General features: G+C 47.6%; 1 protein-coding gene across 2 annotated transcripts in view; it reads right to left on the minus strand.

The window, feature by feature from the left end:
* Hr51 (photoreceptor-specific nuclear hormone receptor 51) overlaps positions 1-21,480 on the minus strand; it is a 48,749-nt gene extending 27,269 nt beyond the window's left edge. The window contains exon 1 of one of the 2 annotated variants that reach the window (XM_077659785.1): positions 21,321-21,480. In XM_077659785.1, the coding sequence (XP_077515911.1) occupies positions 21,321-21,390 (70 nt within the window). In that variant the 5' untranslated portion in view covers positions 21,391-21,480. The remainder of the gene's footprint in view (positions 1-21,320) is intronic. The other variant, XM_077659784.1, reaches the window with a different exon arrangement.
* Between the last annotated feature and the right edge of the window lie 271 nt (positions 21,481-21,751).

Below are 21,751 nucleotides of genomic sequence, written 5' to 3' on the forward strand. Positions count from 1 at the left end.
TTATTGCGCTTTTTCCTCTTTGTACTTAAAACGACGCGAGCAGAGAGCGAAAGGGCAGAGGAACAAGTCGGACAGATAGCGATGCCTCAGGGGAAGTGAGGCACGTTAGTTAACATCCACTGGAGGCGAGCCTTTCTGATGAGTAAAAAACGATCGGTTATAAAGATTAATCAAAATTTCAGCATTTTCGACTTGACTTAACTTTGCAATCGAACGGAAAACAGTCAAGCTCGTATTTAGATTACCACACGAATATTCGCACAGATATTTTTCTGCAGCAGCACACCCTTGATTAAAGGGCAGGTGAAGAGGTTTTAGAATTCGACGAGTTTAAAGAGGTAGAATGTGTGAAACTTGGAGGTAACGCATGCGAAATATTTTCGTGCCATGATTTTAAATGGTGACGTAGTCGCAGAATAAATTCGCATTGGTGGTCAGGCTTATCTGCAGTGCGCAGGGATGGGCAGATGCCGCAACGATGACGTCATATAGGGAGGCGCTGCGTTTCGAGCTAATAAACGGTTGTTTCAATGAATCAAACCAACGCCGCCGACGGCGAAGCTCACGAAGCATTGTTGGGCGGTGTTGGAAGGCTCAGTGAAGCTCGTGGGCGAAGGTAGCGGGCATCTTAAATTTCGGCAACAATGACGTCATCACGAGTTTCTCTTCACTTCTCTAACGTAGTGAGAAGCCTAACTATCGCTGCGGTTCCTGGGCAGAATGTGCACGCGACTTCGGCACGGTTAGCACAAGCTCGAAACAGCCGACCCCCTCTTGAAACAAGGCGTTCAGCTTCAGCGTACAGTATACACGTACGAACAACGCATTAGCGATACGTCGAACGACCCCATCCTCCTCCGCTATACACGCAGAGACACGGCGTTCCGTCTGTATGCCGTACATACACTTGGTTCACCGCAGGTTGACAGCGCGGCGTCGGTGGCCGCACATGCGTCGGCGACTGCAGAAACAAACTCGCGTGATTTGAGACAGCCTGCTCGTACAGCGACCCACTCAGCACCGCGGTGGGGCCGCGGCGCAATTAGACGGGTTCCGCCGCGTGCTTCAATGGGTTCGTTTCTTGGCCTTTGTTTCGTGTAAGCGTGTCCCCACTCGGGCCGCACGCTCCCGCTTGTTCTCGAGAACGACAACTCGCATTCAGCGCTGCACAGTGCCACCAGCGAGCGTGTGCGTGCGGAGTCGAGAGGGTGAGACAAAAGTCTGCCGCGCGCGTCAGCTGTCATGAGTGGCGAAAGTGAAATACTGCCACCAACGAAATCAGCGCCGCATTTAGCGGCGATTGTCGCCTCGAAAGCCGCGTGATGACGTCGCCTCGTTCACCGGTCCTGTCGAGGACGCCACAAATGACGAAGGAAAATTCTTCACGCCCGCTGTGCGTCATGGGAGTCTGTATGTACTCGAACAGCTTGCGTTGTTGCGTACACACGTTACTTGAACTTGTTTTCTACGCATGTTCTTCCTTCGTGCCACTTATTTTCAAAAAAGACTGGAAAGCTACGGTGAATGACTATAAAGTGGACCTCCCTCCGTTATGTTCAGTCACGTGGACCTGAAGATCAGACAGGCGATCGAAAGTGGCATTTGCACAGTGATATCGGATCAGCACGCCAAATCACACTGCGTACAAGTTGATTCAGCTAGAATAAGTCCAAATCGGCCACTAAAAGACAGAACAGGGCAAGCAGAGAAGAGTGATAGAAGGCACTGCGTGGCACCTTGGGTTTGTAAATGCTACAAAGCTTGAACATGAAGCGCGAACATGAATGGGTTCATGCGCAACAAGCATATCACTGTATTTCACGTCAATCTTCTCTGTATCTACATCATCAACCTACAGTGGTTGACGACGTCCCATTTTCTTCCTTGTGACACTTCTTCCTTTCTATCTTCCTTCCCTATTTCTCTTTCTTATTCCCTTCTTTACTTTAATTGTGACCTTCTTCCATTGCAAGCTTTCATTTCTGCCCCATACCCGACGCCAATCTCAGGACAATACGTAGGCTTGAGCAACCAGACCGGGGTCAATCTATTGGTTTTTCACATCGTAAAGTCCCTATAGCTCTCTCTTTTCCAGGTAACTCGGCTGTTACATGAGCACAGCGTTAAAAAAAGGAAATAAATTTTGCATAGGAAAATGCGCAAAAGAAACAATGAAATCATGCGCAATGTTCCGTTAAAGTTGCACATGCGCCAATGATGACCCGCGCGTGACGGCGCTCAAGCATTTCAGAGCGTGTCCTCGCGTGTGACAGCCGCAGTCGCGATATTGGAAGGCGATAATTGAATGGCGGCACGAGCCTCTTCATCCCGCCCCAAAGACAGCGTGTATCGAGTTAGCGGCTGTGTAAAGGCGTGCCACGAAGATCTCACACGTGCCACGCACGCACGCACGCATTGTGAGCGCGTTCAGGTCTATACCTTCCCGTTCCTTCCCCCATCTTATGTGCGTGAATGGTTGCCGCTTCCTTTCTGGCCACATAAGAAGACGCCGGCATATAAACGCCCGTGGTTTCAGTATGGCAGAACACGCGCAGTCGAACGAGCGGACGAATGTCGTTCAGGAATCAGCTCGGCTCCTATATATCTCTTCGCCGCCGCCACGGAGACAGTTTTCACGCACGTGTATACTTGAGCCCTGCATGCAGTCCGCCGCGGTCGCGCCAAAGGAAAAGCCGACAGAGATCCGACCCGTTGGACACGACGGCCTGTCTTCCCCTTTGAGTTCCTCTCGTACAGCCCTTATGTAACGGGCGCGCTGTATAGCTCTTGACGGTGCTGCAGTCGCATATACGACAAGAGGCCCGATGAATAACGAGCATTATCCCGAGCCGCCCGGGAACGGAGAGGTTACGTGGCGATTGTGCAGGTGCCTTTCCTGTACGGACGTCGCGCCATCTGCTGGACTCTTCGGTGAGTCCTTCTATTTCTCGTTCTTTTTTTCTTTTCTTTTTTTTTTGGCACACGCGACTTGGGAAGACACGCGCATACTCATACCCAACAATTCTGGATAAAACATTTTTGAACGGGAAAGAGTTTATGAACGCAACTTTTTATATATTGCAAGATTTCACTATAGCAATCAATATATCCAAAGATCTCCCTTAGGCAAGCTTCAATTTTTTTTATATTTACGTTTTTGCTAATGTCAAAAGCGTTCCCTATAGGTTTTTTATGGCAGTATTAACTGCTCCGATGCGAGCAATGGAAAAAGTTTAAAAGAAAGATTTTGCTACACGTCGTAATGATGGATCATTACCTTCAATATTTTCATAACAGAATGTTACAATTTTTTTATATTCAAAATATTTGTCCAATAATGCTGGACATGTTAGGCATGACGGGTGATTCATGTCCCGAGTTAAGCGGACAACTCCCTGCCTAAGTGTTCACATTGAGTGGATTTAGGATGTAAGAGGCAAGTTGCGTCTCTGTACAGGAACGATCTAATGCTGGAAAATGCAAAATTGTGCACTGCATGGATGCAGTATCGTCATTTACAATACCGGAAATTGCTTATCTGGGGCTTGTATGCATACTTGTCTTCCTAATATGGATGGGAAAAGAAGCTATGCGGCGCGCGCTCCTGGTCGCGCTCAGTATGACGTGAAACTCATCGTCAGCGCCTGTATACAGAGCTGTACAGCAACAGCGCACGCCACGATAAAACAAAAAATAAAAACCTACGCTTTGGGCTAGCAGCTGAAGAGATCAATTTAAGCCAGTATACGCATTTAAAAATTTAAGCCAGTATACGGAAGGATGATCGGCTTCCTTCACCCTTTTTTGACGTGGCACGACCCGCGTCACGAGCGCCGGCCACGTGCCGAGGAAGTAGAAGTGAAGCCAGCAAGCGCTGTGCCATATACCTGGGGTGAAGAAGAAGAAGAAGAAGAAGAAGAAGAAGAAGAAGAAGAAGAAGAAGAAGAAGAAGAAGAAGAAGAAGAAGAAGAAGAAGAAGAAGAAAAAGAAGAAGAAGAAAAAGAACAAGAGAAAGAAGAAGAGAAAGAAGAAGAAGAAAAAGAAGAAGAAGAAGAAGGAGGAGAAGAAGAAGAAGGAGGAGAAGAAGAAGAAGAAAAAGAAGAAGAAGAAAAAGAACAAGAAAAAGAACAAGAGAAAGAAGAAGAGAAAGAAGAAGAGAAAGAAGGAGGAGAAGAAAAAGAAGGAGGAGAAGAAGAAGAAGAAGGAGGAGGAGAAGAAGAAGAAGGAGGAGAAGAAGAAGAAGAAGGAGGAGAAGAAGAAGAAGAAGAAGAAGAAGGAGGAGAAGAAGAAGAAGGAGGAGAAGAAGAAGAAGAAGAAGAAGAAGAAGAAGAAAAAGAAGAAGAAGAAAAAGAACAAGAAAAAGAAGAAGAAGAAAAAGAACAAGAAAAAGAAGAAGAGAAAGAAGAAGAGAAAGAAGAAGAGAAAGAAGAAGAGAAAGAAGAAGAGAAAGAAGAAGAGAAAGAAGAAGAAGAAGAAGAAGAAGAGAAAGAAGAAGAAGAAGAAGAAGAAGGAGGAGAAGAAGAAGAAGAAGAAGAAGAAGAAGAAGGAGGAGAAGAAGAAGAAGAAGAAGAAGAAGAAGAAGAAGAAGAAGAAGAAGAAGAAGAAGAAGAAGAAGAAGAAGAAGAAGAAGAAGAAGAAGAAGAAGAAGAAGAAGAAGAAGAAGAAGAAGAAGAAGAAGAAGAAGAAGAAGAAGAAGCGGTACAAACAACGTGTGCCATATTACTTGAGGAGAAGAAGAAGAAGAAGAAGAACGCTGGGAGCTGCGTCTCGAATACAACAACAATAACCTGCGTCTCGGCCGGACTCCGCTGCCACCTTGCCGTCGACCACCACTTCAACAGAGAAGACCGCAAACGAGACACGTAGCGCCAGCAGGCGCCACCTCCTCTTCGGCACGTGGCCAGCGCTGGTCACACGGGTACTTGAAGTCACAGGCACTTGGTCACAGGTACTTGAAGTGCCGCCGCTTTCAGCCGCTTCTCTCTTTTTTTGTGTGTGCCGGGAAGTGCATTCAACGTCTCCGGCTGATTCTGCCTTAAAGTGTAAACTTGCAGAGAAAGCTAAGCGGCTAAAGTTATGAGCCGAGATGCGGCAAGTTGCTGAGCACCGGAAGAAAAAAAAAAGCAAGCAGTGATATTTTAGCATCAGTAACAAAGCTGCTGATAAGAGAAGGACTCCTAGTAAATCGTATAGCCCAGCCGAAGCTTTTCTCGCCTTGTCGGCCAAAGAAACGATTGCTCACGTTGTATTTATACGCCACACATTATCGTTTCCCGGGGTAAATTTCAATTCTGTGCCACGACAGGTCGCGACTAAGTCGCTGTGGCTCCGCTGTTTCAAGGCCCACAATGAAGTGGGCGACTCTGCATGGTTAAATGTGTTTATGCGTCGCCAATATTATACGTTACATGTCTGCATTTCAGATAGATTTTACTCCCTAAACTTATACAAGAAAGTGACGGGAACTCCTTCTGGATCGACGCAGTGACTGTTTTTTTTTCATGTTAAACACCTCATCAATAGTTTTCTTACGCCTTTCAAAGAGAGTAAGCTTACAGAGGAAATAGGTGTGGTGAACAAAATGTCCCAAACCTTCAAATAAAATCAAACCAAATCAAATTTATTTCAACGTCACAACGTACACTGCAACGCTGCGAATGCAGGCAAAAACCTTCTGGAGGCTTGACGGGCCTACACCCTGCTAACAAATACTTGACAGGAACAGCAGTGATGATCAATATATTTGGAATGACCAAAAAAGAATAAGAAAATTAGGGAGAACCCGAATTAAACAAGAAAATGACTTGTGCAATCTGGTTTAACAGTGAGGAGATACATTCCGAGTTAAGAGCGGTTGGCAAACAGTATTTTACTATTCAAGAGAAATACACCGTAGTTCGAAATTTTCATGGAAACAAGAAAAAGCGGATTCCGATCAAACTGTACATCTCTCAAAAAGCCGTCATGAAGTGCTCGCGTGTCGACATTTCAAAGGATTCAACGTCACGAGTCAGATGAAGTTTACATAGTCTGTCCTTGAATTGTTTCGACAGGAAAATGTTCAAATTCCAGCACGCCTTTGCTTCTGGAAACATTTAATGAGAAACGGTTCTCTTGTATATACGGCAGTCTACTGGCGCCACCTCTCAACGATATATAATTAGATCGTGCGATACTCCGCCATCATCAAACTCTGCGTTCAAATGAAACTGCACTCGCGCTCCTAATTGGTACAACCAGGAAACAAGCGTCACGAAGCTGTTTCCTCGTGTCGTTTAAATAATGCCCGTCGTTGAGCGTGAGTTACACCGCGTGTCGCAGGGGCCATTTTGTTCTTGACTACTTCTCCCGAGCGCCCCGTGCCTCAAATACAACTCGCGGGAGCACCCGTATATCAGCTCCACAAATGACGCATACATGACCGCGGTAAATAACGAACAACGACTCTTTTCTCGCTACCAAAAAGAAAACGTTTCTCGCGAATTTTTCGCGCCCTAGTCTCGATCGCGCGCGCGCGCGTGCGAGTTCGATTGTCCCTGCCACCGCGGCAACCAATGTTCGAGATCGACAATTGCGCTTATTCTTTCTGTTAAAATTTATTACCCTTCACGCCGTCAGATATATATGCGTCCGACTCTTAGAGCCGGAGAGCGCGATGTTTCGAGCAATGTATATATATGTACTCCAGCACGGTTTCGCTTTCAGGTCGTTCGGCGACAAAGGTCGCCAAGTTGGGGATCTCGGCGCATGCGCGAAATCACCGAGCTACGAAAAAATGGAGAAGAGACAGAGAAACATTTGAGCTTGCTCTATTCAAGCGCAAGCAGGTGCCGCATCGCGGCAGCTCACATGCATGCTTCTGGGAACACAGGGTGTGTGTATATATGCAGTGCGTGTGCGCGGGTTCATAACGCGCCAGAGAAAAGAAAGGCAGGAAATTTTGATGCCGATGTGAGCGCGTAGTATAGAAATGGGAAACGCCGATCCACGTTGGCAAAAGCAGCCAGCACGAACTTTTGCTCGCTGCCGAAGCGACGCCCCCGCGTGCGCCTTTGTGCCCGCGCGCGCTCACTTGGCGAGATAAATTAAAGGTGAATGGAGAAGTTTCAATCACGGGGGCCGCGCGCAAACACACCCTGTGTGTGTCTCGCTTCTTCCTTCTTCCTTTCTATCCCGATTTAAAACAAGACTAAATACCTCTGTCGAGAAAAGAGAAATATCGAAGCGTTCTAGATAGAGAGAAGCGACGGTGGTGGAAAGAAAATAGAGAAGAAAGCGTGTTTTTTGAGAGAAAAATAAAGAAAGAAAGAAAGAAAGAAAGAAAAAAAGAAAGAAAGAAAGAAAGAAAGAGAGAAAGAAAGAAAGAAAGAAAGAAAGAAAGAAAGAAAGAAAGAAAGAAAGAAAGAAAGAAAGAAAGAAAGAAAGAAAGAAGGAAAGAAAGAAAGGGAGGTTAATGTCGTTGTAATAGTTTTCACAGCGCACACGCGGGTGTGAGCTCGCGCTTCTTTCATGTTGCGCGGGATGGCGAACGGGCCACGAGCCCGCGCCCGTTTCTGCCACCGAAACCGGGTGCCGTTGTGCGCGCCGCTCCTTAGGAGAAAAGAAAAACGGCTGCCCCATTCCGCGTTTTCAAAACGGAGCAGATTGATCGCCCTTTCTTCTTCGGACTGCTGCCACGTCGTTCGGCGGCGTCACAATGCGACCTGCGTGGCCTCCCCCCCTTCTCACAGCGAGAGAGCCCCGGGCCAGGCACCCGCTGCGGTGACGGAACCCCGTGCCGTAGACACAGACATCGCCCCGCTCTCTCTCTATCTCTCTCTCTCATAACCGGCACAAAAGACCGAAAGGAGAAACGAGCACGGATGGGTGCACCTGTCATGCGTGCGTTGTACGCGAAGAGAGCTACCTGCGCTGCGGCATATAAATCTACTGTTTGCCGAGCGACAACCACGATAGGCGCGAAGGCCTGTGTGTGCGTGCGTGTACGATAAAGAAACGTATGCCTGCGTAGCATATGCGCAGACGATCACATGCAGGCGCATATAGGGAAACACGCGTCGCGATTCGCGACTCGGAGAATGCTTTCGACGAGGCAGTGAAATGCTGCGTCTATTGTGTTATGCCGGCTCGCGACCGCCGTCGAGAGGTGGGTAGAAAAAAATATATGGTGATGGCCGAAAAATTTGGAGAAAGGAAAAAAAATTGCGCGCGCTCCGACCGAGTTTCCAGCGAGGGGTGAGCGCGTAGTACGCGTAAACAGTTGTCGCCGTGCATGCGTTCTGTGGCGAGTTTGACGGACGAAACAAACGTTCGCGGTGCCGTAGATTTATGGGCTACGCTTTGGAATGACAGAGTGTGTGCGTTCCTTTGTTGGAGGTGACGGAGGGTGGGTACCGACTAATGAGTCAGTCACTCGAGAAAAAAAAAAGAAACTGGACGGTTACCAGTGTGTAACACGAGATTAAGTGACATCTGTCGAGGTGTTTTAATTCACGACACACTGAGCATACAAGGTAAAATTACTCTTGAAAAATAATTAAAACATTACTATTTAACGTTCTTAAAAATAGTCCAAATTAATAAAGTTGAAGCACCATTTACTGCTTTCTAAGAGAATGACATTACATTAAAATTACTTCCTAAAGATAGCCGCCGCGGTGGCTGAGTGGTTATGGCGCTCGGCTGCCGGCCCGAAAGACGCGGGTTCGATCCCGACCACGGCGGTTGTATTTCGATGGAGGCGAAATTCTAGAGGCCCGTGTACTGTGCGATGACAGTGCACGTAAAAGAACCCCAGGTGGTCGAAATTTCCGGAGCCCTTCACTACGGCGTCCCCATAGCCTGAGTCGCTTTGGGACGTCAAACCCCCATAAACCAAACCATAAACCAAACTTCCTAAAGGCAATGCAATTGCAACTTATTTACATGTCGGTTTTCATTCATTCCAAAGAAAAAGCAAAGTAAACACACTAAGAGAAACACCCCTGTCTCTCCAGACGCCAGGCACTCATTCTTTGGTTTTCCCGCCAAATTCCGTTTCAGCCAGCTATTCCCTCAGCCTGTTATTTCCAATAGTACGGGCCATCACATGAACAAGATAACGCCAACAAAAGAGAAGGATAAGATGACATCAAGATAAGGTGTCAGTGTTGGTTTGTAACGAGTGCCATCTACGTCTTCGGCGGCGCATCGGCGCTTTACATCTTGATGCTTGGCCGATGCTCGCTACGCGTGCTCCCCTGCCTACCCATCATGCTCTCCTGCCTACCCGACTATACGGTGGACACCGGCAGTATCGGACGCACAGTTCTACCCAAGTCTGTCTCTTCTTGCCGATCTTTTACGCTAGCCCGGGCTTGCCGCGCGTTGTTGCAGCTTTCGAGGCGCACTGCCGGGCGTACGGAGACCAAAGTTTTCACCGTTCAAAGGTCAGCGGTTCATTTTAAATAAAATAATTTCGAAAGGCATGAAATACTGCAGCCGCGAAAGTGCTGCCCTAAAGTCTTCTATTGCATTTAGATTGATTGACTAGAAAAGAAATTCATTAGATTACAAATACCCGCCGCGGTGGCTCAGTGGTTAGAGCGCTCGGCTACTGATCCGGAGTTCCCGGGTTCGAACCCGACCGCGGTGGCTGCGTTTTTATGGAGGCGGAACGCTATGGCGCCCGTGTGCTGTGCGATGTCAGTGCACGTTAAAGATCCCCAGGTGGTCGCAATTATTCCGGAGCCCTCCACTACGGCACCTCTAATTCTTCCTGTCTTCTCTCAGTCCTTCCCTTATCCCTTCTCTTACGGCGCGGTTCAGGTGTCCGCCGATATATGAGACAGATACTGCGCCATTTCCTTTCTCCAAAAACCAAATAAATTAATTAAAAATTACAAATTACCAGGAAAAGTAATTAAATTACAGTAATTCAATTACTCCACTATCTTATACTGATGTAAGGAATTTAAAAGCGGCATACATATAGTATGTAAACATATAAGGGCGTTATTAGTTTTCCACGCATGCATACGCCGCCTCTCCTCTCCTCGAGCGGCGCGGTTTGCAGCAGCCGCTGCAGACAGGGTGTGCAGACCTTCCTCCGCTCTCGCCTTACTCTCCATCCATCTTCCACGGTAACCACCCCCCGAGTGGTTGCCGTGGCAACCACCCTCTGGTCACGAACTGTATACTATACAACGGCGCGAATCCCGGGGAAGAGGCGCTTTTATTTCTGATAACCCGCCCGGCTAGTAATGCGGTAAATCAGCGCTGGCCTGCATGCCCAGGTTTCGGCAGCACATTTCGTCCGTGTCCATGAACCTAATGCTGAGCACAAAGTTGCCGGACTGCTTGGCATACACGATTTTAGCTTCGGTTGTTGCCGATTGCTGGAAATCGAAGGGCTTTGCCACTGCCTGCTGCACATATCTACGCCGACTTTACGCACGCGCGAAAACTAAGAAAGCCAGCAAGAAACTCTATCTGCTTGCATATTTCACATGTGTAGGCCCTCAAACAAAATGCACACTGATAAAGATTATTGCTAAACGCCTGAATATGTCTATACACTCAGTCTGAAATTCTTTACATGGCACCTAGAAACATACACCGTGTGAGTATTGAGCTTGTAATTGCAGTCGAACCTCGTTATAACGAAGTTGAAGGGGCCCGGCGATTACTTCGTTATAGGCGTAACTTCGTTATAGCCCGTGTTCATAGAGCTTCCAAAGGAAATCGTCAATCCTTCGTTACATTCATTATTTCGTTATAAGCCATTTAATTACAAAAGAGGTTCGAATGTATAATATAGGTCTCATTCTCAGCATCTGTTGTGATATGTTGGGGGCCTGTTGATGCAGCAATCGCTCGGGCGGACGTAGTTGCTGAAACGCGTGTAATTTTCGATCATTTTTTTGCATTATTTGTGTGAGCTCCTTTCCGTCTGCACACGGCAGTGGTAATAGCACAGCTGGAGACAGTCATTTGCATGTGGTGTGTACGCACGGACAAAATTCTGCGGGCAAAGAGAGATTGAAAGGTGTGGCCGTTCAATGCATTCCTGCATTAAAAATTGTTAATTATCGGGTTTAACTTCCCGGAGTGACTCATATAGGCTATGAGGGACGGCGTAGTGGAGATCTCAGGATTAATTTTAACTACCTGAGATTCTTTAACGTGCGCTGATATCGCACAGCACACGGGCGCCCTTTGCGTTCCACCTCCAACGAAACGTGGTTGCTGCTGCCGGGATAAAACCCAGGCCTCCCGCCGGCTGAGTAGCCGAACGCCTTAACCACTGGACTACCGCGGCGGGGCCTAAGTCATAGCACTGTCGACGCAGGTTATGAATATTTTCGATTGGCCACTTAGGCCGAACGAGATGATTGCGCATGCAAATCAATGCAAAGCGCCCATAGGACGGGCCTAACGAAAAGCAGCTATAGAAAACAAGACAGCTTGCCACTCGAAACACAACTGTGTGTCCCCCAGAACATATTCGTTTACTCTTAGACGGCGTATTACGACGCGCTCACTGCAGAAAGCGTCAACGAAGGAAGCCAACTAGCGCATTATCTGGAGCCTGGCTTTACCAAACCACATAACGCTCCTTAATCATGCCCTCCTACTCCCGGCTTTTCTGAACTTTCTTGGCTCTAATTTATTGATCATGTTTGTGACCCCCCGCCAATGAAATTTTCCTCTCATTCATGTGTGACCAAAAACACGTCACACTTGGGCGAAATTTCGGTGATGTGAAGAACTTTGGAGGAGAGGATATCAATTACGCACGAGTGGAGACGCGCTGACTGCGGCTGACCAGCGAGGCTTCTTGCCTCCCTGTCGCCGAGGTGTTAATGGCCGCATTGTGCGTCTCGCTCCAGGGTGCGGGACGTGACCGGAGGCGCGCGCCGCGGGACTCCACGATCCCAAATAAAGGTGCGGCAGAAAAAAAAGCAAAAATATGGAGGGGGGGGGGGGGGCTGTATTTGTTTGTGCGCGTATCTCAGTCAGCAGGTGCACTTGCCCCTCGCGACATACGCGCAAGGGCGTGGCTTTGCCACCGAATCGAAATTACTCCAGAGCTCTCCACTACGGCGTCTCTTTCTCTCGCCATTCTTCCGCTCCTTTCATGCCTTCCTCACGGCGCGGATACGATGTCCTCAAGAGTAGTGACACAGGTGCAGCATGCTTTGCTTTCCTCAAGAAGTTTTCTTGTGGATCTTGGAAGCAAGGGCTGGTACACTGATTGTTTATCGGCTTGTTTCTTTGCTTGGTTGCTTTTCTTGTTAATTTAGTTTGTTGGGCAGTTAGATATGTAGAACATTAGTTATTTAGATAAGCTGATTCCTTCTTTAGTTTGCATGTTTGTTCGTTTCAATGGCCAGATTGCTGTTCAGATAGAATGTGAGAAGAGCCATGCGCGTCAGTGTTCACTGAGAAGGAGGAGGTTGCTTTTGCAAGACGTTCCCGACTTGCGAGACTAACTTCGGCTATCGCTCCACCCCAAAGCCACCTATGCCGTAGAAGCAGGTGTCCAGCACGTGAAACATGAGAGCAAGATTAGACCGCTCAACTCACTATAAATGCACCGAACAAGTGCGCGATCAGGACACAAGCTCGCCGGGACCGACATATCAGCCAGGCCAGGTTCAGTGTGTACTGAAGTGAGTCTACGAGTCTCTGAGATGTCAAAATAATGGTGCTCTTGTGCACCAAGTCTGGGAGGTGAAACTGGATTCGGCGTTAACGTCACTGCTACTCCTTAGCTTTTCCTCTGCCTTGCAAGTCTTTTCAAACGTTTCATTGCATTCATCGAACCCATTTCGGCGTTGTGACTGCTAAAGCAGTCCGAATCTTCAACAGTCCACCGAATTATTACATGGAAAATTCTTAACCATCGCAGCGTACCTCAAAAGATGAGTACGCGACACACCGTTATCGAAACACTCGGGGTATTAAAAACTTAGTGTTGTCTAAAATCGTTGTTAACTTAGACTGTCGGCTTTGTCTCTTATGGGATGAATCGGGCAGGCTCTTGCTGTGCGTCTACTACGAAGTACGTACCTGAACGAACCTCGACACTTCTCTCCCATCATTTAGCTGGGGTAAGTTTGTGTGCACAAGAGAAACCGCATATTATGTGACGTAATTCCTGCTGCGAGCGACTGGACTACAGCTGTAGTAACTATCCACTCTTTCCATGGGTCACTCTTCTTCGTCGAAAAAAATTGACGTCGGCATGGTTTTCCTATATAATACCTCGCGCTTGGAGGAAGCTGGGGAGCCCCCCCCCCCTTCTATAGATTCCCCTTGTGGGAGGTTTAGTGACTTTATGGTGCAGAAATTTGATTAACAGTTTCAGTTTACGTTTTACATTTAAAATAAAGCGCACAGAAATAGACCGATTTAAAGCATTCAAATTGTATATTTGGAATGTCTTAACCGAAACATTTCTAGCTTTTGTAACCTAGGCCTCCGAAAATCTTTTAGTGGACAAAATTGACGCTTCTTTTTTTTTTGATACTGTAAGTCCCATCAGGGACTGTAACAGGAAGGGCTATGATTGATACAACCAGGTGCAGTACACATATTGGTGAGTAAAACAACTTGCACAATAACATATGACAAAAATAGTTGCAAAATCGGTTAGAGAATTCAAGTTGAGCTACAAATAATAGGCTGCAAATATGGTGACAAGCATACCAAAAAAAAAGGAAATCGGCTGCAGTTAGTGCAGTAATTTCAGTCTAGGCACAAACAAAACGGTAAAAAACAGGGCAGAATAGAAAAGTGTGGAAAATGAGAATAACTACTGGGAAACAAACAGGTGATCTATAACCAGGGCACTAAACGCATCTAACGACGAGCTGTTAGTAATATCTAACAGTAATATTAACCACACAGTACGTAAAACTGCATCGTTAGTTATGCGATAATTGCGAGTTTTATCTATAAAGTAAAGGCACAACTACGAATCTATAAACTTGATATATCACTCTAAGTCCATTATAAGTTTTCTAATGGGCTTGATTTATGGAATTGAGATATCTGTTTTGAAAGGCAGATTTGTAAAAATAATAGTTGGGCATCTCCAAATCCTTCAGGTTGCAGCAATGTCGTATTTAAATTACAGCTGATATAAATTCAAAAGATGCTCCAGGAGTTTCTAATTATTAATTTGCTCCTTTTAGCGCAGAGAGTTTTGTCCCATTAAGTTTTATTTGTTCCGCTTGCAAAGTTACTTCTCCAATACACTCAGACAAGGACCCCAGAGGCAAAGTTGAAACCTTCAACGCCCGACAAAATGTATTCGCATTCTTATCAACACTTTAAGAAGAGAAGCCGAGAAGACCATGATCTCTTGCTAGATCCTCACCACTAATGCTTATAAATATTTAGAGAAACCTTCAATGCCAGCCCTACAGAGTGGATCTGTGGAACAAGTGTTCCTATTGTCAGCAAAGCTACTTAAGCAGGGAGGCCATTCGCCGGACAGAAGTTGCAGAATGGAGACTGGACCTCAGCAAAGGTGGTACATTTTTACTGCCGCCCTACCACTGTGGACAATTTCTCGGGATACGTCCTTGAAGCAACGCCATAACAGTTAACCGCGACTGCGAGAGCGTCTGCCTAATACAAATATGCGTTCAGCGTCCGGTGATGAAAAGTTCGCACCAAAGTTACGGTACAAATATCCATCATCATCAGCAGCGTCAGCAGCCTAACTATCTTCAATTCAGGACAAAGGCGCCTCTACAACTGATCTTCAATTAACAGTGTCTTGCACCACCTGTGCCCAAACTAACCCAGCAAGTTTCCTCAACTTACCTGTCCACCTGACACTCTGCTGCCCCCTGCTACACCTGCCTTCTCTTGACAGTCGCTGCGCTGCCCTAAGTGACCATCATTTATCTGCTCTCCACATTACAATCCTTGGCCATCTCCATTTCCTCTTATTGATTTGAGCTAATCTATCATTAACTCGTGTTTGTTCCGTGGCACACTGTGCTCTCTTCCTGGCTATTAACGTTACCCCTATCGTTTTTCTTAGCACGGCTCCTTGCGTTTTTTGTTTTACTTAGCAGAAGACAATGATAAATTTCATTCTAGATAACGAAGCCACTTAATTTTAAGGAGGACATTACGCTTCCACTCCGTTTGAGTAGTGAGCGGCTATGGGCCTGCAGGCGGTGTTGCACGTTAAAGCCCAACGTTATTCACTTCTTTCTTGTTCCTTCCTGACCATCGGATAAAGGTTTCTTTCAACCTTTCTCAAGTGTCATCGCCCCCTCCACCTTCCAACCGCAGAAAAATAAGAAATGCTCATATCGAATTCAAGAAATAAAATGCCGGTGACAGAAACCCAGTTCACTTTCTTGTTTTGTTCACTCGATGGTGCAATCTCTTCCCGTCATGAGTGAAACCATCACCTGAAGGCCTTTAGGGGTGCTTACAATAAATGAATAAACAGACGGCGACCATCCCCACTCAGTGCCTCCGTTTCTTCGTTCCTCTTCATCCCTGTGCACGCGCCGACAAACACGCGTAACCCGCGCGGGCTGCACTGATTCGACAAGTGCAATCGAAGCGAGCAACGACAAAGAGAAAACAAGAAAGAAATCAGGGTGAGAGGCAAAAAGAATAAAAACCATAGAGAAGAAAACCGCGCTTCAGGGATGCTCCGACACGCGCTCTCTTGTTCTCCTTCCAAAGCACGTGTACACTATACGGCCACACACACCGCGCGCAGGTCTCGCAGCTCCTCCGCAGGCTCGGTGCAGGCAGCGTTAAAGCACTCACGCGCACGCACGCACGCACGCACGCACTTGACACGAGCGCGCGTGTTACTATCGACGCGCCGTTTGACGCGGGCGCCCCGTACATCCTGCGCGCGGCGACGCTGGGGACAAAGTGGGCGACACACGCCGCGCTTGTGTCGAACACCCCCCTCTCCCTTTTCTCTATCTTGCTGGAGGAGCGAGGGCTGTGCGCGCGACAGCAGACATCGCGCACTCCCGCTCAATGGACGCCTAACGAGCGGGCACCGCGCCGCGATTCAAGACCCCCTTGGCGCGTCAAAGGCCCCGCGAGCCGCCCCGTGTAGGCAGGCGGCGGCAGCGCGCTACCCGCGTATAAGCGGTACACCCCCGCGGCACGTTCAGCTTGATCGCCGGGGCAAAGTGCCTAACGGTGAACACGCTGACAAGGAGAGGTGGAGGAAGGCATTTGCGATGGCTGTACGCGGAGCTGTATGCACGGCTTGTTAGCGGCCTTTTCGTTTAGCGCAGTTTTATAACGTTTCCGGCACAGCTAATATAGCGGTCGTCGCTTTTTCGTGCTCTTCAAGAGCGACCTCGGCCAGGGCATAGATTTCCAGCAGGCACGCCGAAAACTTGGTGCGCGGAAGGGCTCATAAATGCATTGGAAGAATGGTTTGGTTTGGTTTATGGGGGGTTTAACGTCCCAAAGCGACTCAAGCTATGAGAGACGCCGTAGTGAAGGGCTCCGGAAATTTCGACCACCTGGGGTTCTTTAACGTGCGCTGACATCGCACAGCACACGGGCCTCTAGAATTTCGCCTCCATAGAAATTCTACCGCTCCGATCGGGATCGAACCCGCGTCTTTCGAGCCAGCAGCCGAACGCTGTAACCATTGAGCCACCGCGGCGGCCCATTGAAAGAATGGTCAGTAAATTTGACGGTGACGTGAGTCGGGGTAGGAGCTCGTAGTAATCTTATAAAAAGATTGATGAAGTTTTGCATGCCGAGAACATTTGCGGGCTGCGGAATTCATGCTTGAAGGCTCTGTAATAATTTCAGCCCCCTGGACTTTCTTCACTTACAGTGCGGTTTATACTTAAAGAGAATAAAACGAGTTGGCGTTTTTTTTTTATTTAAATGGGCATAAAAGGAGATTTTTGTGCTTGATTATGGCGCCGGTGTGTTCAAACCAATATAATGGCACATTTAAGTGTAATTTATCCAACAGCAGCATGTCTGGCATGAGGCATTATGCGGACATTTACTGAAGGAAGATTGTGGTCTCCAAGACTTATTACAAGTTTTTTCTTTCTGTGTGCGTGTGGGCCGCATTGCGCAAATAGAGCCAGCGTGGACGTACTATTATTTTTTTTTTCTCAAATCTGGGCTGCATGATGCTTTGGTTTATGGTAGTTTAACGTCCCAAAGCGACTCGGGCTATGAAGACGCCGTAGTGAAGGGCTCCGGGAATTTCGACCACCTGAGGTTCTTTAACGTGCACTGACATCGCACAGTACACGAGCCTCTAGAATTTCGCCTCCATCGAAATTAGACCGCCGCGGCCGGTATCGAACCCGCATCTTCCGGGTCAGCAGCCGAGTGCCGTAACCACTGAGCCACCGCGGCGGCTTTGGCTGCATGAAGAAGGCGCTTCCTTGGCTATACATGCTGAACTCGCAAGACTGTGTTCATCGGCAGAGTGTCAGTAGCTGAAGCGTAGCTGAAGCGTGGCGATATAATTGTGCTAGAATATCGCTCAGAGAATTAAAGCTCTATGGGACTGCGATGTGACGTGAGAGCAGCTCGATCCCATAATACAACGGAATGGTCATTTTAATCAACTGTCCAATGCGAATACGAATCTTCTGCAGCCTGCGACGTGGAGTCGTTATTTTACAGGTGCAGTTTGGTAGCCTGCAGCCGGAATTACGTCATGTACTGTGCGGTTTCTCTCGTTGCGCATGTAAACTTACCTCAGCTTAATGTTGGAAAAGAAGGTGTTGAAATTCTTGCAAGCATGTATTTCTCATTAGGTGCATAGCAACATCCTGCCGGCTTCGTTCCATACGGGACGAAGGAGACAGTCTGAATCACTATTTGGGACGACTAATCTAACCTGAATTTAAGTTTTTGATAGCCTGAATGTTTACATAACTATATCTCGAGTACCCGTATTTGGAGGTACTGCAATGCGTAAGAATTTTTCTATACATAATTACTTGAGTGAACTGCAGATTCGCGCTACTTCAGACTTCACAACGTCGGCAGGTTTCGGATGGACACAATGAAACATACTGATAGCCTTGCAAAGTAAAGGACGAGATACGCAATGGCAATGATTTTAACGCCGATTGCGGTCTCATCTCTAAGCCTTGGAGCGCAATAAACACCACTATTTTGACATCTCATAGACGCGCAGACTTGTTTCAGTACAAGCTGAATTTCACCTGACCGGTCTCTGTTTGAGCCGCATTCTTCCTGTCTGTCCTCACCTTCCGCTTCGTTCGGTGCGTTCAGGCAGTTAAGTGGTACAAACTTGCTTTCGTTTTTCAATCGCTTTTCATCCTTCTCCTGCGGTATAGATGGCGCTCGGATAGAGGTGTTCGCTCATTTATTCGTTTGAATTAGACGAACTTGATCCCAATCAGCTCAGTGGTTCCCTACTGGGAGCAGTTCTGCGACCCTCGTTTGTTTGAATTGGGAAAACTTTAGGTGGGCCCGAGCTGAAGCAGCGTCCAAGAAAGCCTCAGCTTGTGAAGCTAGCGATTTGCTTTTATCAAAGCATGCGGCTACAATCGCTTACCTGCAATCGCACGAATGTTTCCAGGTCGCCAACCAAAACCAAGTCCTTTATTCCATGGTATTTTTTGAGCACGCATTCAAAGAAGGCGCACATTTTTATTGATGTTACATGTTATTCGCGATGGGGAAGAAGACGAAGCAATCTCTATTAGATTGCGTTATGAGAGATCTTATTCCGAGTCTTTTTCCCATAGTTGTTTGCCTCAGTTATGATGCTCGATTTATATGTTTGACTAGAATTATTTCGCCTCTTAAACTTAGGCACAGAGTATTATATACACAGGTCTGAAGGTACAGAGAGATTTTCTATGCATAATTTTGGAAGTTGCCGTTTTTTCCGGAACACAGACCGCTTACTATATGCATAAAAGTTTAAGTTTTGCGCTTTGCGGACTGCCTGCAGCTGCAGACGATACAGTATATTATACAAGATAGGCAGAGATGGGGACCTGCTGCCGACTCTGCGCCATGTATGGCCAAACATCCGGGTATAGACTGTAGAGCGAGTTCTCTCGTGTGCAATGCGGTCCTGCTATCGCTATCAACGAGTGACCATCACAACCATCACTCATCTGAAGGATGAAGTTCCGAAGAAGCACTCATTGATCTTCACGGTGCCCCAACAGAACGTGCAAGCGCGGACTGTCGGATCCTCCCAGTGAATGCCGTTCGCGATTTACTGCTTCCTCAAACGCCATACCCGTCCATCCATCGTATATATATATGTTTGTCCTCTGGCATCCAAAGCTTGACAGATCATTAATACTAAGCGACGTTTCTCCCTGTGATCATCTCAGTTCCAGCAAATTTGTTGGCTTGGCCACGGGGCATCTCTTCTGCATGAGTATGCATGAACATCCAACAGGGCTCTTCCCAAGAAAGCCAAGTTGAGGTGAACGGTTCACGTAGACATGACACATTCTGCCGTCGAAAGCACAACTACTGGAGGAGATCTCAACAGCGCATGCGTGCGAAAGTCTGGCTCGGCCGCTTTTTCCTTTCCACACGTCCCGTCGTAACCAAAAACGTTTACACGTTACAGGGCTGCTAATGGGGCGCGAAATGCCGGCCGGCCATGTATAGCCTCCCCTCCCTCCTCTTTTTTTTTCCCTGTCTACCACTCCTAAGAACACTAGAGGTTTAGAAATATGGTCCACAAACGTTCAGAGCATAGAGGTATCCGCCATACGGCTCCAAAGCAAACCGGTGTCCTCAAGAATGTTGGCAAATACAGCACGTAATCAAAGGTGGCGAAAAAAAACGCCATTATATGTAATATATATGCCCACGGTGTGAACCTGCAAGACGAACAGGCTTCCTCAATGCCTTCGTAAGAAGACACGTAACTGTGCAACTATATAAGTGTAAGCGGCCAAGGCCACACAGAGCAGCCAAGTGAAAGGAACGCTTGCATGAATAAAAAAAATTACAGAACTGCTTATGCCCTCGTATGCTCTGACAGCTGTTTCCTTAATGTCGCCTATACATGCGGGAAGCAAGGCACCCGCCCCGTAAGAGTGCACTGTTGGCTGATAAGCACATTGCGAAAGCTTTACTGTAGAAGCCAGGCTAAAACTTGTTTTACGAGTGGCGCATACTTGCGCAATATTCCTTCAGGTTGATACTTCGTCATGGCTTCAATTTAATCTTGTAATCGATATTTATGTTCCGGTTTAACGTACGAACGTTAGAGCCCTGACTGAAAGTATACGCTGTCCGGTCTAGACGCCTGTCAGCATTTTCCCAGACTGAAAACATCCATTTTTGAGGGCTAATTTCTACGCTGTTTTGTCGGCGCACGACGTCTGGTCAACCACTGGTGGCTAACCAGACGATGGGCCAATAACGAAACGCGCATACGGTTGTGGGTCTTGACCAAGGCATGCTTCGCCATGAGCCGCGTTCGACACTTCTTGAAAGCTGTTCATGTGCGCGCGTAACCATACAGGAGCGGTTATTGCTAGTAAAACGATTAGAAGACTGTGCAAGCGCAGTATTGCATTGTAAGTGCGTATCATAAAGGTGATGGGTGTGCCCAGAAGTATGATTTGTGCAAAAAAAAGTATTTGTTTCGCGCAATGTAGCGCGCCCCACTTCTGCCTGTTCTCTGGTAGTACTTGACGATTAGAGTTCCTCGGGTAGACTCGGACATTCTATTCGGGTTACACTTCCACGTTATCGTTAGTTTTTTTCTCATTTTTTTAATGAGAGGCTACGGCTTTGAAGATGCTTGACTAAGCCGTGAAATACTGTGCGAAAACTAAACCAAAGTTGCCCAGCGAGAACTCATTCACACTGCACGGCTCGGAGTGCCGAAAATGTAATCTCATCAACTTTCATAAGGCGCACCGAAACAATATGGATTTGTTAAGCGCCAACAGAAGCAAAAATACAAAAAATAACTGAAATAAGAACTGCAATCAGAGTTTTCAAACGCATTGCCTCTTCCATTTGCACTCGACGCGCTAACTGCTTGGTTTCAATATGAATTCCAAGTAAAAATCCAAATAAATGCCGAGCGACGCTGCGAACTGGGTAAATCAGGCATAGTATACTGCACTGTCAACTTCCTCCAAAGACAGGGTCGTCGAACCTAACTAGCGATGGCTAGTTTACGTCACGGAAAGAACGAAGACTGCAGGCGTCGTCGAAAGCAAGAGATGGCTCAAGTCACACTTTCTCAGTTAGCTAACACATTAATCATAAGAGACCCCAACAAGCTAGCTAAAGAGAGGCGGCAGCTGAAAAACGGCGCTGTTACCACTGACCGTGTTCGTCGGACGAAGCAAGGCTGCTCCGCGAAGGCGGGCTGTGGGTCCTAGTCGCGGCTGCATCCATCGCGAGCCGAGACGCTGATTCCTGCGACCCGCGCCTTGCCAAAAGCCACGCGTTTGCCGCCCCGGCCTCCCCATCGCGCTCTCGCCTACACACCCCCCCTCCACCCCATGACGACCTCCCTTCGCCACCACACCCGACTTTTCTCTCTCCCCAGTCGACAGCAAACCTCTTTCCCCATTACGCACGCCCTCGCACTCCTCTCCGCACTCTCTCCACTGCCTTCCCCTCCGGGCTGTCTGTGAGACCCCGGTCAGGACCTCGAGCGCCGCCAGTCAACGACGGAGGGAGAGGCCCCGCACTCTTCCTCTTCGTATCGCGAAGCGGACCTGCTCTTCGCTCTCCCAATGTCGCCGGAGCCGCG

This window comes from Amblyomma americanum, chromosome 3 (assembly GCF_052857255.1).
Source record: "Amblyomma americanum isolate KBUSLIRL-KWMA chromosome 3, ASM5285725v1, whole genome shotgun sequence".
Taxonomy (NCBI): Eukaryota; Metazoa; Arthropoda; class Arachnida; order Ixodida; family Ixodidae; genus Amblyomma; species Amblyomma americanum.